The sequence below is a fragment of the Rhinolophus ferrumequinum genome, chromosome 8 (assembly GCF_004115265.2).
Source record: "Rhinolophus ferrumequinum isolate MPI-CBG mRhiFer1 chromosome 8, mRhiFer1_v1.p, whole genome shotgun sequence".
In the NCBI taxonomy this organism is placed as follows: Eukaryota; Metazoa; Chordata; class Mammalia; order Chiroptera; family Rhinolophidae; genus Rhinolophus; species Rhinolophus ferrumequinum.
The window spans coordinates 59,219,791-59,237,722 of record NC_046291.1 but is presented as its reverse complement, the minus strand read 5'-3'; the positions used below and the strand labels follow the sequence as shown (position 1 = coordinate 59,237,722).

The 17,932-nt window shown below is 35.4% G+C and overlaps 1 protein-coding gene across 3 annotated transcripts in view; it reads right to left on the bottom strand.

The window, feature by feature from the left end:
- The window catches only part of FIGN (fidgetin, microtubule severing factor), a 121,285-nt gene that overhangs the window by 90,393 nt on the left and 12,960 nt on the right, over positions 1-17,932 (bottom strand). Inside the window, exon 3 of one of the 3 annotated variants that reach the window (XM_033112640.1) lies at positions 10,075-10,158. The exons of the other annotated variants lie outside the window; for them this stretch is intronic. Coding sequence (XP_032968531.1) covers positions 10,075-10,158 — 84 coding nt within the window. The remainder of the gene's footprint in view (positions 1-10,074; positions 10,159-17,932) is intronic. 3 annotated transcript variants of the gene reach the window in all.

Below are 17,932 nucleotides of genomic sequence, written 5' to 3'. Positions count from 1 at the left end.
GTGTGTGTGTACGCTTTGGGTTTTTTTGGCTAATCCTAACAGATGTGATGCAAGATTGTTCCCCACAACTCTCAAGCAGCACTCAAAATCTTTCATTATAATTCTTTTCTTTTTCTCTTCTTTATCTCTTCAACCTTTTTTCCATTAACAAAGTGACAAGAGAGGGGCACTATGTACATGTCTGGTTTTTAACATAACTGGTTTAACATAAAATCCAGTTAAGATATGGCAACCACTCAGAAAAAATAAAAACTTAAACTCTCTTTTCATCACACTTGTAACTGTGTGCATTTTTATACTGCTGGACTTTTTTTTTTTTTAATTTTCATTTATCTTCATCTTGGGAATTTATATGGTTGCAAGAAAATCTTGTTGAAACTTTATTTTGGTGTTCATAGAACATAATTTCAACATCTCAGGGAGCCCGAATATTCTGAATTACATTTGCAGCTTTCTCTAGGGCTCTGTGAAGCCCTATTAGTATTGCATATTACACATAAATTACTTTTAATGTTCTTCCAAGTCTTGTTAAATGCTACACAAACTTTACACTTCATGGCTCTAATGTTTAACTTACCTACAAGTAAATCTGAACTCACAATTCATCTAGTTGTCCATGTTGGTGATTTCTACCCATTTTTCTTCTATATGAATTATTTTTTTAAAGAAGTTTGTTTTGATTAATAGCAGTTACTGATTATGAGCATGAAAAGAAATGCCTTGAACCTTTGCCCCAGATATTCAACAAGGTAAAACCAAAGATGTAAAAGTGGTGGCTTATAGTAATAGTTTTATTTAAACTGTGACACTATTCATGGGTACACACAAGCCGTTCAAATATTGTGTAGTAAATGTGACTGTTCTACTTACTGGAAAATGTAGGTACTGTATAGTAAAACAAACGTAAACATTATGATTCAAACAGGTTAAACTGTTTGTACTTATTTCAGGTTTAGACTATGTTAATTTTTATTTTTGTAATGTGAGCCTAAAAGATATCATTTAAAATACAAAATTCACAATACTGCTCTCTGCATATCATCCCAACAAATTACATTTAGACTCCATATGGTTTCCATTTGTTAAAATTCTGTCCTGAGCTACATGCAATCTAAAAATCATAGTCTTTCAGGAAAAGCAATGTTGCAATACCAGTTATTGTACATCACAGAGGAAATCTTTGTCAGCTGAAATTTTGACAAATTTCACTTTCAAACAGGCTTTTATTAAATTTTATTTTCTAGACAATAATCTCATTTAAAATGGCATATATATATATATATATATATATACATACATAAAACTACATATTTGCTATATATATATATGTATATATATTTTTATTTAGCAAATAAGTCCAAAGGTAGAAACAAACTAATAAAACCTTCATAATTCCTGAATGTCACAGCAAGGGTAGCATCAGTTGTATCTAGTGGTAGTAGGGGAAATCTTAATGTTTCTTTCCTATCTTCATTGCCTAACATCAAATGTACAATTATACAATTATTATACTATTATTCTTAATTTTTATTTAGAGATAAAATTTCAATCATTTTTATTTCAGGACATTCAGAATATTATGAAAACAACCCAGCTTACCATGTTTATCTGTCAGAAGTATTTTCTTCAACAATTTAAGTCTCATTTTATTTTAGTAGGGAAACTGTCTGAAACCAGGTTATTTCAAAGATGTGGAAACAAAACAAAAATAAAGAAGATTAATAACCCCAAAAAGATAGAATTTGGAATTTAAGTGTTCTCAGTAGACTAAAATTATCTCTGCAGAATTATTCAGCCAGAACTAAGTATGTGTCAAACAACGTTTGGAAAATAAGAGTGATATTTTGTCATCATTGTAAAATTCATATAAATGAGATTTCCTGGCCTTTTATTTTACCTTAATTTTTAGGCAACTTAACAGTGACCTATTTATGGCAAAAGCAACAGAGCTAATGTTTTGTTAAAGATATAAAATAGCCAAATTATTCGTGAAAAGAGGTGAACAGCAGACATTCTTTTTTTTCTTTTCATGTAAATTTTACAGTGTGGAAAAGTATATATCTATAGTTAAGAAAATTACATGTTTAATAGAGATATATCTACTCTTGTTATAATCATAAAATTCAAAGTATTCTGAAATATATTGCTTTAGTCATTTGCTTAAAAGAAAACTATATTTAAGATTATCTTAATAATTAGTTTAAGAAAAAAAGCCACATTTTGATATTGAATCCTCTGTGTTTGTATATTACAACAGCAAATGAGCTTTCTGTGAAGAGATGATTTAGTCATTGGGAATTCTCAAAAAGAAAATTAATATGATGTCATCAGAATAATTGAACCTTGACCAATTCACTTCACTCACTGTTATTTTGATAAAATAGTTAAAAAATTAGAGGGGGAGAAACACCACAGAAAACATACTTGTCATATAGACACCCACATGCTACCTTATGTTTACATGTTCCTATTACAAATAAGAATGATAAAAGAGAGCTGACCCTAACTGGTGCCTTAATTATTAATAACTAGTAGTGAGCGGTAATTAAGACTATTCAAACTAAATTTTAATTTTAAAAAATTTAGTATAAACTCAATCATTCAATAAAGAGTTGTAGTAGTTTGGTGTGTTTCTAGGCACAGAATATAGCAATTTACTATTGACAAGCACTAACGGACGAGGTCATTTCACAAGTATAGCGTGGACAAAGGTGAACCGGGCAACTGATGAAATCTGTGGCCAAGGCGAAATAGAAATCTCTGAGCCAAATGGTAATAAAGTTACTGAAATGAAGCAATGTAGTTTCTAAACTGAACTGTCATAAAGGAGGATATGAGCTTCAAACTGGCATGTCAGTAGTAATTAAAATATTATTTCTCTTTTTTAAAAAGTTCCAAATGGCTTTAATAGTCTTATTGATTTTAGGACGAGGCGACTGGAAGAACTGTAGGATAGGAGTGGGTGGAACAGAGGTTTGGAGAGAAAATCTGTAAGGGCAGAAAAAGAAAAAGGAAGTAGGCATAAAACACACTGGAATCCACGAATGCTTCCACAAACAAATACTATAGTACCCCAGTAAAAAAAAAAAAAAAAAAATTAAAGGGATTCTGTAAAAATGATACATACGATATGAATGCCTTAAAAAGCAACAGCTGCATATAGACTATATTTATTGTTCACCAGGCTATGGGAAGTTTCTGTGAGGCAACACAACAAAAGTAACGTTCTGAAAATAGATGTCTTCTGCGTCCACGGTATTCTCTACAAAACCTTCTCCAACAGATCCCCTAGTTGAAATGACTAGTTTTCCCAGTCAAATACTCGGTCAGTTTATTCAGGAAGGGTGTGACTGATACGTTAGGTGCCAGCATAAACAAAGCTTTTAAGAAAATGTATTTGTTTTGTGTGCCTAAATTTCCCCCACTAGGAGAGATTGAGCTCCCTACTAACGAGAAAAAAACCTATTATAGCTACTATTGGTATCATTTTTGTTATTCTCATATTGAAAATAAAGCAGATCATGTATTTGTATGTGTGTATATGAATGATTTCATGAGACATTATGGAATCATAGATCTTATGTCTAGACATAAAAGATTAGCAGACCCAGGACCCTTACCTTAAAATAAGAATGAGAGGGCTCCAAACAGTAGTGAAAAACAAATTTGCAAAAAGAGGACTGTGAAAATGGAAACGGGTATTTTTCATATGCCTGCTAGAGTATAAGTCTTCATACAAACTGAGTGTCATACTGGGGACTCAGCGTCCCCATAAAGCCAAGTTTCCATTTATACCACATAGCTAGGCCCTTGGCAAACACCATCTTGCAGTTAAGTGAGCTGTGCTGCCCAAAACCAAATGCAGACACTCTTTAGCAACCAACACACTCCTCTTTGCAGTGAAAGCCTTCCTACAAAGTAATATTTAGCCATAAAACAGCCTCTATACCAATTCTTCATGGAATCCACTTTACAACTAGCTAAGAATATGTGATCATCTTTCACTTAATTGAACCTACACTCACATTATTCAATAAATAAATGATTTGTCTAAGCAGAAATATAAAGTACAAACAGTTCATTTGGAAAGGACACAAAGGAATCACCAGGGGCCTAGGATCCAGATCAGAGAATCAAAGGGACCTTGGTTTCAGTATGTAGGAGAAAGGCCGAAAGTTTGGAAATTTCTAGATTTTTTTTTTTATCCCCTTTGAAGCATGATCCTACTTTACAAACTACAGCATTCGCCACCCAGCTGTTAGAAGCCCAAGAAAGTGATTTTCTGAGTAAGGGAGAATCTGCCTGCCCAGGACTTTGCAAACTCAGATTCCATTACCCTAGAAGCCTCCTCTTGCCAGTATCCGCCCAGCTCCAATAAAGCAAAATAAACATGTAACACATACTTCCAGAATGAAAGTTGGCTGTTCCATATCTACAAGCAAAAAATAGAATAATGTTTTAAAATGGGGAGGCCAATCAATTTATTTTTTCTCTAACTCTTAGAAGCTTCAGGAAAAAAAAAAAGTATATCAGCCAGATGTAAATTGTTATTTGTATTTTCTTATTGCTTTACAAATGTTAACATATGCTGTCATATGATAGTCCATAAGGAAAATAACAACACAAATATTAACTAAAGAAATGCTCAATTAAAACTAATAAACAATTGACTGAGACTGTTTCTGTAACTATGAAGCAAATGTCAAGTATTTTTAAAACAGTCCCTGAAGTTGTGTGCCTGCTACACAAATTTTAAAAAATTCTATACAAAGTAGTGATATTAATTAATGTTATAGCAGTAATCACTAGAGTTCTGGATAATAAAATACCCTCCTGATGAAGAAAGCAGCTGCGTCAATGGGCGATCTACATTTCTTAGGGATAAGGATCGCCATCCATATAACTCTCCAAAACTGGGACATTTCAGCCTGGAGGTCTGTGTTCCTTAGAAGTAGAAAGTAAGATTTAGCAACGATACAAGCTACCCACTAGTGAAAAATATGAACATTAGGCAACCTCTGGTCTGTCCCTGGTTTATTTTGTTGTTTATTTTGGTAAAGCTAAATGACCTTCCTCCTCAGGAAATAAATCTGTAAGGAGCTGAAAATCATAAGCAATGAATGCACTGACCAAAAAAAGAGGCCTCTCCAATTATGATTTTGGATATGCCAAATGCAGGCGGGAATGTGTCTGTGAAAAATAAGGGTAAAGCCAAGCACAAACGGACTTGCACCACTGCTGGAAAACAGAACTGAGTTCAGTTAGTTCTATGCGAGGTTTTGCACTGCCTGGCTGTGATATAGTAGTGGCAGTTAAATGCAAGGTTTTATTTAGCGCCAATTTTGACAAAACCCAATGTTTAACTTACAACACCATAGGGATTTGGGAGGTCTTCCTCAACACCTTAAAAGGAAGTAAACCAGAATCCAGCATGAGATGAAGGTGCTATTTCATATCATACGGTTCCCAGCCTCACCCTAGGTAATAACTTATTTATTGGTAAAACAAAGACCTATAGCATTAGCTAAAGAGACACAATTACCAAATTACACAGTCAGTGTTCATCTGTACACGGTGGTTTGTCTGACTACAAAGAACCATCCATTTCAAACCTTTTCATTTCACACAAACTCTATTGCTTCACTAAAACTAAAATCTACACACTGTGCACATGCATACACACACACACACACACACACAGACACACACACACTCTCTCTCTCTCACACGAACATCATGAGAAAAAAAAGAGCATTCATTTTTAAGCACAGAGCTGCAATAAAATCAAACGTCCTTTTTACACCAAAGGCATCGCCTGGATTAGAAGATGCTTGCCGCTTCTCAAAGCAAGTCCAGTTACTGTAACAAATGTATATTTTACCAGACTTGGAATTCTAATTGTGTTTAATACAGTTTCATGTTGCATCAAAGTATAAAATCAATACCATTTGTCCAGCACACAGGAAAAACGGAATATATAAATGGCTCTTATTGAGTAATTAAACACCTATTATTGTCATGGGCAGTGAAACAATGAATATGATAGGATAAATTTTTGCAAGAAAATACTGCAGTGATTAATACCTCCCCACGTATTAAATAAAAATGACTGCCTTTTGTGCAGTACTGCTGGCAGAAGAACGGGGACACGAGAAGTAGTTGCCAGTGCCACAATAACAGGCTAACCTTGAACTGAACTCCTTTCCTCAAGAAATTAAATGCTGTAGCAGGACTTTAAATCCCCCCACTTAGAGCTCATTTGTGCGCCATGTAACCTGCAGTTCCTGAAAAGAACTCATTATCTTCAAAAGGAGAATCCCTTTATAATTTCTTTATGAATGTGTATATTGTTTCTACAAAAAAAAAAAAAGTATTTCAGAGTCCAAAAAGGATAAGAATATTAACAGTGTAAGTAAGCAAGGCAAAGAGACTTGTACCAATCAGATAGCATTTCTACTTCCAGGAATTCAAGTGCAGAATGCAATCTGTTATGGAAAACTGAACATTAGATTGAGAACGAAGTTAGAGGAAATGCATATTTAGAAAAAGAGATTAAATCTGTTTGACTGATGCTAAACCTCCTGATTATTCAGTTGCTAGAGTTCCTGTATCTTTCTGGGTCTCTGTCTCTCTCTGGCATAAGCATGGACCCCTTATTCAACAGCCCCCAACCCCTGTACACACACACACACACACACACACACACACACACACACACACTCACTCCCTCCTTCCACCACATGGTTCCTCTATCGCTTTGCTTTTTTTTTTTTTTAACTTAAGAATGATGCACCAGGAACAACTACAAAGTACAAAAGATGAATCTATGGACGTGACACTTGTAAAGGGTAACCCTATTTCACAAGTGAGATGGGACAAAAAAGAAAGAAAAAAGGCCACTGAAGCAATAACTGCTCACTGAATTACCATTAAATTGTAAGATTTACAATCCAACGTACAGTAAGTGCATATCTAATGGAGTTTGTCCTCTAAAAGAATATAAAGTGAATCTTTGCAGCATAAGATGTGTGTAGGTGATATATGTTTCTTTTAATCTTTTTTTTTAATTAAAAACAAAAAAGTTCAAAACACCAAAAAAGGACACATTGATGCAACACCAGCAAAACCCCGAGGCAAACTTAGAAACTTACCTAATTTTAAATGCATTTTATTTTAACTATTCTCATTTTCTATCGAACTAAATTCATTCCTCCAAATACAAAAGTAAGACATATAATCAAATGAGGATAGCAAAACAGAAGTCATGCTATCCTTCACACAGCATTAATACATGAACATTTAAACTTTTTGAATTGTTTGTTTAAAAAAAAAAAGTCCAAATGATTGGTTACAAATTGAGAGATTTTTTTGCTGAAGGCAAAAAGGAGACAGTTTTGTGTCATTTAATAAAGCAAATAATTTCTTATGTTAATAACATGGAGAGAATTCAAATATGATACTAATGTAATCAGATATCAATAATATTGTTCATTGTTATTGTTAATAAGTGTTCATTTTTATTAACACAAACAATCCCCAGAAAGGAATTGACTATTTTGGAGCATAATAACTTAAAATACTCTAATTCTTCAATAACCATTAAAAGCTAATTCTTTCCCTGTGCTGCTTTCTAAAGTAAACATTCATGAAATAATGCCCATTTTCCACCTCACAACAAACACCTAATAAAACATATATGGTTAAAGATTCATGCACATGGATAATATGTTAGCAAACATTTAGCCTGTTTCCGGGAGAGGAACATTGAAACAAGGTAGCTTATGTAATATTATGAGATGTATTTATTTTATTTAGATACATAGGTATCATTTTTTTAAATCGTATTTCAGTAGTCACTGTCCTTGAATTAAGTAAAATGTAAAACTATTACTCCGATTTTGCAAACCTATGCTTTGCTCTTCTCACCTCTCCCACACGATCTGAATTTTATTTTAAAGGATTAACAAGTAACACATTTGATCAGCAATGATATCCTTGTTCATTTAAACCTTGGTGAATCAAGTTCGCCAAAGGTGAAGTAGTAGAATTACCAGTACAAGTGGCTATGTCATCACAGCCTTCAGAAAGGTGCTATATAGAAATGCCTAAATAAACAGCAGCATAAAGGATTTCATAGATATATACACACAGATCTTTCTTACACACACACACACACACACACACACACACACACAGCCTGCCTCTGGTTGTTAAAAATATAAAATAGATTCACTACTATATATAAACTAAAAGGCATTTGTAATCTCCCCTCACATTAATTTTAACTTCAATGCTAGTTTAAATGATGTACCATTTTCTGCCCCCCTCGCCAAAATATCAGAGAGATTATCTTTAAAATAATCAGATGGTTAAAGCCCCTCTCTATGCTACAGTGAGCCGGAGAATTTCCAGCATCTGATGAAGACCAGTGGACCACCTGATACTTTTTCAGCAGGGTGATAAAATTAAAGGATGGCTTTGATTTGCTTGAAGGATTACTTCCCTTACTTAATTGTTTAAAGTGCACAGTATTAACACAAACAGGGGGAAAAGAAGAAAATTAAGAAGGTGACTGTAGAGCCTGAGCTAATTGCAAGCTGATTAGATTGTGCCATGCAAGAGCTTTCCCTCCGTTACATACCATCACAAGCTCTGGTCTTTTCCACCCTGCTGCTGCAGCAAACAAGCTGATTTGCTAACAAAGTGGTCAGCTTGGGCACTTGCACAGCGGCTCACGGGGTCCACAGACGGCTGCTCTCCATGCAGAGAATCTCAAGCTCCATTTTCCAATCTGATTACACGGCTCCTTGTTCCAGCAGCCTTAAACCTTCATGGCAGTTTACCAACATTTTCATCACTTTTTTCTTTTACAAAGCAAAAGAACTGATAAGCTCTCAGGTACCCAGGATTTCATAGTCAATGGCTGGCCAGCAGCCAGCATTCCCTCACCACACAACTGTTTCAGGCCACACTGCATAAAGCAGACAGGATTTCCCAGCCAGCACAGAACTATGAGAATTTTGCCGTGTGTACAAGTAAGCAGCATGTTTCTGTCCTTACAGATGTCGACTATTGTGTCTAATCGCATCTAGGAAGTACAGAGACCTAATAAGGGCCCGGCCTGCCCCCGCCTCTAAAAAAAGAGGCAATACACAGCACACCAATGAGCAAGTACCCATGACTTCAGGAACTCTGTCTGGTAAATGCAAAGCACTAAGAACTGGTTTGAAAAGTCCTGGTCTGAGGACCTAGACCAATTGCCTGGATTACCATGAAAATGATCCTAGTGACTTTTCAATAAAATCGCAAATTTTGTGGACAACACAAAATAACTGATTAGCATCTTAAAACTTTGGCGATTCCCTAGAACTTTAAGAAAGACTAGCCAAAAGATACAGAAATGGAGCATAAAATGTATCAACCACAGCAAACTCATGAGAATTAATCTTACTCCCTTTAATTCCCAGAAATCACATCATGCAGTTAGCAAGAGTTTCAGTGTAATATATTCACATTCCAAAGTTTAAAACAATGATTGCTATAGCCTTTCAAGTATAACACCTGTGTAAACCTCCTTCCTATGTAATATATATGTATATATATGTGTATATATATATATATATATATATATATATATATATATATTTTAATTCATTGTTACCTACAGCCCATGGGTCTAAAATGCAAAGCAAACATGGGCCTAAAATGTAAATGTTACAGTGAGGTGATGTAAATAGTGTTCACTCATTGTATGCTTCGTTCAGCCAAAAACCAGAAAACAAAAACAGAGCCTCCTTCAGCCATGGCCAAAAACTCTCTAACAAAGATAACAAAAAAGAAAAATGGCTTTTAATGGCTGTGGCTATTCCTGGTTCATTTTTGCATAATATTGATCTATAATAAAGGCTTTGAGAGGAGAAGGGAGGGGAAGGAGTCTACAGTTAGGGGGAAAATGTACAACTCAGCTCGCACAATGCCTCAGTACGCCCGCTCACCAGTGCGCTGACCCTCTGCATCTCGGAGTCATTAGCTGCAGTCCCAGCCCTGCCTCCAGGAGGGGGGATTTGAACTCACATACTGAAGTGGGGAGATTCGGGATTTTGAGCATGCCAGACAGAAGGGTCATTCCTCTTCGCTGATGAGGAGGACGCTTGTCCCCTGGGGAGGGGAAAACTGGATGAGTGACTGTCGCAAGATTCAGGCAGTGGACGTGCTGCTGACTCAGGAATGGACTCTGACAGCCACCCTGCTTCAGTCCAGCCCAGCCGCTCTGAGTGGGAGCAGTTTTAGGGCAGCAGCATTGACAAGTACATGCAAAAGTTAGGGGAGAATGCGAGAGAGGAAAGGGAATGAATGGGCAAGTGCAAGAGCAACTCCTTCTCGAGACATCTGCATACAAGAAATAAACATTTCTCGTATTGCAAGTTGCTATTGCCCAACAGATAAAAGATGTGTTTGTGGATATGCATATATAGAACACCCAAACATTTCTGAATGGGTTTTAAAAGAAGACGTGCATTTTAAAAACTGATAAGACTAGGCACGGTATATTTCCACATTCACAATACTGCAAAACCCCATATACTTATAGAAAACATACACATACACCCATGTATGTATTTGCATGTGGGTGGTATTCTGCATAAATGACTGTCAACTTAAAATGCCATTCTCTAATTTATATGCAAATTCTACCTCTGGTAAAATAAAAACATATTTTAAGCAGCTTATAGTGCCAACACATTATTCCCATGAATGATTCCTAGTAAACTATTTATGCCAACTGTGGGTTGGTTCTCTTTTTTTAATGATTTATTGGATGGTGAACGAAACCACTTAAACTATAGTTGTCTGTATGAATCAGTAATTTTCATGTTTCTAATTAAAATGTAAACAGCGTAATGAAGACATCAACTTTTTAGGCAAATGTCTCTTCCAGTGCCACTTGGGGTATGGTAATTACTGGAGCAGATCTATGGATGCTCCAGAATCCTCTACAAGTCCAGATTAAAAGCATTACCGCTAAACCTGGCTTTTTACACGAGGGAATAGTGTACTCTAACTCATTCCCAGTTTGCTTACAGATGCATATTGGCACTACCTTTAGAACCTGATCATAAAAAAAAAAAAAAAATCAAAATGAAAAATAACAAATGAAGTAATTTATATTTAAAATGTTGATTATAAAACATTCACTGATAATCAAAACACTGGAACTAAATCTACTCAGATTTGATTCCCTGCCATTAGCTTCTTGGGAAAAACAACAACAACAACGAAAAAACAGAAAATAAATGAAAAATAGCAACCAGTGTCTACCCTAAATTTCTAGAGCCCAGATTGAGGTCGAGGGGTGGAGGAATAAGCTAACTCTAGATTCAAAGATAATGTTAATTACCAGGATTTATTTTGTTTAGAAGAACAGTTTATATGAAATAAGTTCACAATATACAAATCAGTAAAATTTAAAAATAATATATAATCCTGGAATAAAAATACATCATGTTCTCCCCTCTCATATTCAAGAAGGTAAAAGTACCTTTGACATGAAGCTGTAATTTGTTTTCATTTTTATTTCAGCATCTATTTCTCTGTGAAATTCGCCAAAATTTATCCTAAAGCAAATGACCTCTTACAAGTGCTGAAGAAATACATCACCTCTTTGCCTACAACTGTTAATTGAACGTCTTTCTGAAGCCTATTTTTTCAAGTTAACCAGCATGCTTGCTTTCCATATTTACTACCTAGCACTTGAACAGTTCTCTTTTTTTAATTATAATCTGCAACACCCCTCCCTCCACACACCCCTTAGAACTATTGTGGCCACACTTGCAATTGAGTAGTTATATCTGAAATCCACAGTGATATGAAAAGTCTAGAATATAAGATAAAAGGAGGATTCCCCTTCCCCCATCCCACTCCCACCCCTGGACTCAAAGTCCACAGACTGATATGGCCCATTTTCATATTATTTTTACATAAATGCTAGACAAGCATGTTGCTAAGGTTGGCTGTGGAATTGAAAATGGATAAGAAATGTGAGTGTGTGCGGGGGTTGACGTGAGGCAGAGAAAGAGAACAATTTTTGCACTGTTATGTTTTATTACTAAAGTAATGCAGACAAATAAATGTATATCCACCATCCTGGGGTCAGAGGGAATGCGTTAATCTGAAATTGTTTCTACCACTTTTCCATCTGAAAACATATAAGCTCTTTTACTTCCCCCCAGCCCCCACCCCCGCCCAATTTGGGCACAGAGATATAGTATTTTGGGGTGGAGGAGGGGTGGGACAGAGAGAGAGAGAGAGAGAGAGGGGGGGGGGGGATCCGAAAGTGGCATATTTTAGTGATGTTTATTTTTTTTTAACACCTCTGGGGGTTTTCCAAGGGAAAGAAAGCTGATTAAACAAGGCCAAGTGTTTTGTCGGCTTAAGGGTGATATCATAGTTGTGTTCAGTATCAGAAGTGTTGCCAGTACAGGCATCATTTCTATTCGCTTTGTGGCAGAAAGGTAAACACTGGATTGCATTGTGGATTAAAACAATAAGAAATCCCTTTCCACTCAGGCTTTCAAGGCCGTGTTAATCGGGTGTAATTTTTAATGAACAGTAGCTGCTTGGTACTAATTCAAGAGATTTCATTAGAAGGTTATTCATTTAAAAATCAACGTTTCAACCATATCAAGCTGTAACCTTTCTTGAAATGTAAATGAACGGTTTAAATGAGAAGATTAATAAAGAAGGGATGTTCCAATTCCAAGCATGGCATGCTATGTATTTTTAAATTTGTCTATGCCAGATGCTGTCAGTCAGAACAAAAAACTGTCCAAGCAGACAATCTGTGCGTCTGAATGTTGATCATGTTGGAAAGTACAGGGGGGCGGGGGGGAGTGTGTCAAGGATTCATGGTCCTTCATCTTTGCAGTAGAGCAAACACGTCTCTCAGTATAGCGACAGACAGCTGCTTCCACTTTCTAATGTGCCCTAACTTAGATCACTGAAAGAATTGTCAGCACTCAGAGAAACACACAAAGATAACACAGCCAGCTGCCATGGAGGGAAACACAGCACAGCTCAGAAGAAATGGGATTTGTTCCATTTGCATGATGCTGCCTCCCCTGGGCCCCTTTCTTTCAAATCCAAAGCACAAAAGACAACACTTAACATATTTGCTTAAAGATGACAACCTCATGTTGATTTCATTTGGATGTAACAGTGTCAGGATTACAGATATAAGAATATATTATATCTGTAACAGAGACTGACAAATGTACCCATCAGTGGAACTGTCTGATTCATCTGCTTATACAGCCATTTTACCATCCCAAGGGTGCCATCTAAGTAGTAACTTTAGAAGACTGAAGGTCTAATTTTATTACACCACATTTCAACCTACTAAACAATATTATTTCTAAAATAGATCATTTTTATTGGAAGTCTCCCTGATGAAAAATCCAGTAGACACCAGAGAATTTATGAACTGTATGGGTCCTTTGAACTCAATATACTGCCCATTTTAAACAACTTTTCTTGGTGTATGGCAAAATCCCAGTATCAAATAAGTGAAAGTTATAGAAAATTTGTATGTTTTGAGTGTCTAAGTATATTGATAGAGTAAACACATTCCAGGAGAGAGAGAGAGAGAGAGAGAGAGAGAGAGAGAGAGAGAGAGAGAGAGAGAGAAAGAGAGAGAGAGAGAGATTGATTGATTGATTTTATGGACAACTATAAAAATCAGGCCTTACCTGGCCCATTTGAATAAATTCTTTGTAACCATTTACTTCTGTCTCTTCCATTATGTCTTCCCTCAATACAGTATCCATACTTCAATAGAAACTATATGAATAATCATTGCTTGTCAATATCTTTTGGACATATACTCAATCTGATTTCCAGTTAAAGTATTCTTGAGGCAGCGGATAAGACAAGAGAATGATTTAAAGCTGCACTGGCTAGCCACTGGTCAGTATAACATGTACAGCTTAGGAAACCACGATTCCGATCTAAAGACTACATACTTTTACAAATCTTTATTCTGTATGACTTTATGAATTTTCACTATTTAAGCAAATAAATGGATATAAGATGATGTGACTGAACTGATTTATGTGCATCTATCTACATTACTCTCACTTACTTGATTGGAATAATAGGGACAAGAATGGAGACACAGGAACAGGTAGAGAGGAACCAACCACCCTCTTCACATATGCGGTACAAGCACAGACACACGCACACATATACTACCACACACGTAAGTGCCTGGGCACATTCAGCCCCACAACCCAACTGACTGACTTCCCATAATGAAATGCTGGCTCCCTACGCTCCTGCTTTGTCCAAACGCAGCTCTACTGCATGTTGCTATTTACTGGCATCAGTATAATTCACTCATTTGGTCTTGTTTTATAAAATAGAGTTAACTGCTATATGTGAAATTTCTGCAGAGCAGATGGTTACCAATCATTATTTTCCATTTGTTTAGTTTCTAGTAAGAACAAGAAAAACTGTGGCGTAGTGATGCAAAGAAAACTAGCAGCCTGCATGATAACCCAACCAGTGCCAGAAGACGCATTTAAAAAAAAAAAAAAGAAAGAAAGAAAATCACTTTTATCACATAGTATATCAAGGCTAAATATAATTTTGAGGGATGGGGGAGGTTATTTGCCCCATCCTCATCCATAAAGGAAAATGCCATTTGAATAATTTATTTTATTTCATAGTATAAAATCCTCTAAGGTTTAGCCTCTCTATATATTTTTAAGTGATCAAAGTTTCTAGAAGCAACTTATTATAACCATTAATGTTTGTCATCACACAAGCTGAAATCACTTTCTTTACCTCTAAGTGGCCCAGTTGTCCAACAGAAAATGGGAAATAGGAGCCATTTGTGGACAAGTGCACAGGCACAGAAAATTAAGCTGTAAATATCTGGCCCAGGTTATTACTGGAATCTGGAAACATCTGGGGCTACAGAACAAGCCAAGCCCCATTTCCACAATGTCCAGGTAATTGCTTAAATGATTTATACCTTACTGTTTCTATTAAAAATGTCTTTAAAGAGAAACATTTGTGGGCTCCGTTCTGCAATAAAAACTGGTATCTGATTTCACTTGTACAAAATATTGTGAAAGATGCTACATTTCTCCAAGGACATCTGCATGACTAAACTAAACCTGGGACAAAGACTGAGTGCTAAAAGAAGGCGTGGTCAGTCACTGAAAGAAAAACAATCATATCAGAAAAGTAAATTTTAAGCAGCTTGTTTTTTTCATTCATTTTTCTGCTAATCCAAAGACTCCTTTTACAATACTGTCTTTATGCACATATGCCAAATATATTTAAGCCATATACCTCAATATCCATTTTCGATTTCAGTTTTAACTAATTTCTCATAAGTCTCGTTTACTGAATCTTCAACTGAATATCATGCCAAAGCTATCCTCTAAGGGACAAATAAGTGCCACCTCCCAAATAGACCTGGGCCACTTCTTTAAGAATCTAGAACAAGATTTAAATTGGCTCACTTAGATGGTATCTGTAGAGAGCTACCAACTAGACCATTCAGAATGAAAGAGCTCTCATATCTGTTTCATGGGTAGTTCCACTAAACACACACACACACACACACACACACACACACGCACACGCACACGCACATTCAAATACATTCTCATACACATAGTAGCTGTATTCATCTGAAATAATTTTAAATTTCATTTCAGATTTTAAGCCAGTTCTTTAAGAATTGCCATGGCTAGACCTGACAAAAAAGTCAATTACTAGAAGCTGTCAACTATGCTTATGAAGGCCTGAAAAATAGAAGGGTCAAGAAAATAAACTACTGACCACTGACTTTTAACCATGGCTCACATTTTGTGGCCACCAGCTTACATTACAATTCTCTCTAGAGAATCACCCAATCTTCCTTTATGAGAGGACTAACGGAAAAATTGCTGACATTTTAGGCGTGAAGAATCTGAACAGATATTTTTATGTTAGTTTAAAACCCCACAACTTCCTGGTTGTAAGTCAGGTAGAATTTTAAGCCCACATCTTTTCAATCTTTCTTATATTTAGTTTGGTTTTGACAAGTCACCATCACAAGGTTTTACAATTCATAGTCATTACTCTCAGGCTCGTGGATTTTAACTTACATTTTAAGCCATTTTAACTTGCTTGAAATTTATTGGTTTCCAGAAAACAAGAGCGGATTTAACAAAGGAACTAAATAGACTGTTGTAGTCAAACTGCAAAAATGCTTTTTCTACTTTTAACATACAGTTTCATAATCTTTATTATTCTACCTACAATGTACTATCCTTCTACTGAAGCTCTTTGATGAAAATGTAGTGTTTGCATGCAATAAACTAAGCAATATCTATCCACCTACTTAATGGCACATCTTCATAATAATCCAAGTTCAATAATCAGCCCTGCAGATGTTTTCTTCTATACAGAGGGCATCGATCTAGATTTCAATATGAAGTGGTAAAATAGTATCTAGAACTTTTCAGATCTAAAGAGCCCAAATTGGAAGAAAACTAGTGAGCTTTCAGTAAAAGTTATAGGCTTCCTTAGCAAACTTGTGTTTTTAAGAGAATGACAATAGAACCTTTGTTGTTTTTTTTTCCTGAGTTCTTTCATGTAGCAATGTGAACAAGTGCTTTTCTCTGGTACATCCATCTTTAGGTTCAAACACACAAATATAAAATAGAAAACTTAAAAAATGCTGTTGACTAAATCATTACAATTTCAACATTTGATCAAGTTGAATTTCCCTTAGAAAATTTTGTAATGCTATTTGTTGTAACATTAGTGAGAGATTTGAGAAAGAAACTAACCCCTCCACCAGCACACAAACCAAACTGGTAATGCAATTGAACGACTAGAAGACAGGGTCATTGGGTGTAAACCCAGCTAAATTATTTACTGCCCAGTATTTAGCACAAAACAAATTACAGAATAAATGAATAGTGTCAGATACTAAATATAGAACAAAATATGCTAATTAAAATGTAACCAATGATATTTTATAAACTACAGACTCAACAAAAGTTGCCATATCACATCTTATCACATGTTCCCAAGGTTATGTGTTCTGAGTAGTTCCTGGCATATATTTGCACACTGCCTATTTATTAGAGAAAGAACAAAACAGGAAGACATGCCTCATCAGGTGCTTATATCCCATGTTCAACCAAAAGCTAAATAACCAACAGTCAATCAACCCTATGCTGACAAAAAGTTGATTTGGAAGTCTCCTTATCTAGTATTTTATGATTCTGTACCTTCAAATTTTTCTGACTCCAAACACACAAGGAAAATATTAACTATGTAGAGAATAGTGATTTGAAGCCAGTTATTACTGCCGATAATCAAAACAGGGTATAAATTTTTGTTCTGCCAGATTTTTTAAAAGATATCCTTATAATGTTGTCTTTATAAAATAGCTTAAATCCAGAGAACGAAAATAGAATAAATGACTGTAAGCTCCTTTTTAAGTATATAACTACAAAACCATTTTTCAGGTTTATAAAGTCTTTGGTAATTACATTACATGAAGACTACAGAAATTTCATTTTTTTTTTAAACAAAACACACATTTGTAATATATCTGTTCCTTAAGTATTTTTAAAAACATCTTCCAATTTTTTAAAAGTAAGATTAATAAAAGATTAGCCAAGTGACAGTCTTTCATGCTTTTATCAATTCAATTCAATTCACCAAACATTTATTGGACACTGTACAGGCAAAGAGGAGATTAAAAATAAAAAAAATGAATTAGATGTGGTCTGCTGTTAATGAGTTTACAATTTCATAAATGAGAAACCTTAATGCCCAGCAATCTATAGTAGAAGATGATAACAAATGATTGAAAGGAGATTTTTTAAAAAGTGCTTAGGGGATACCAAGAAATGGATCCTGATTA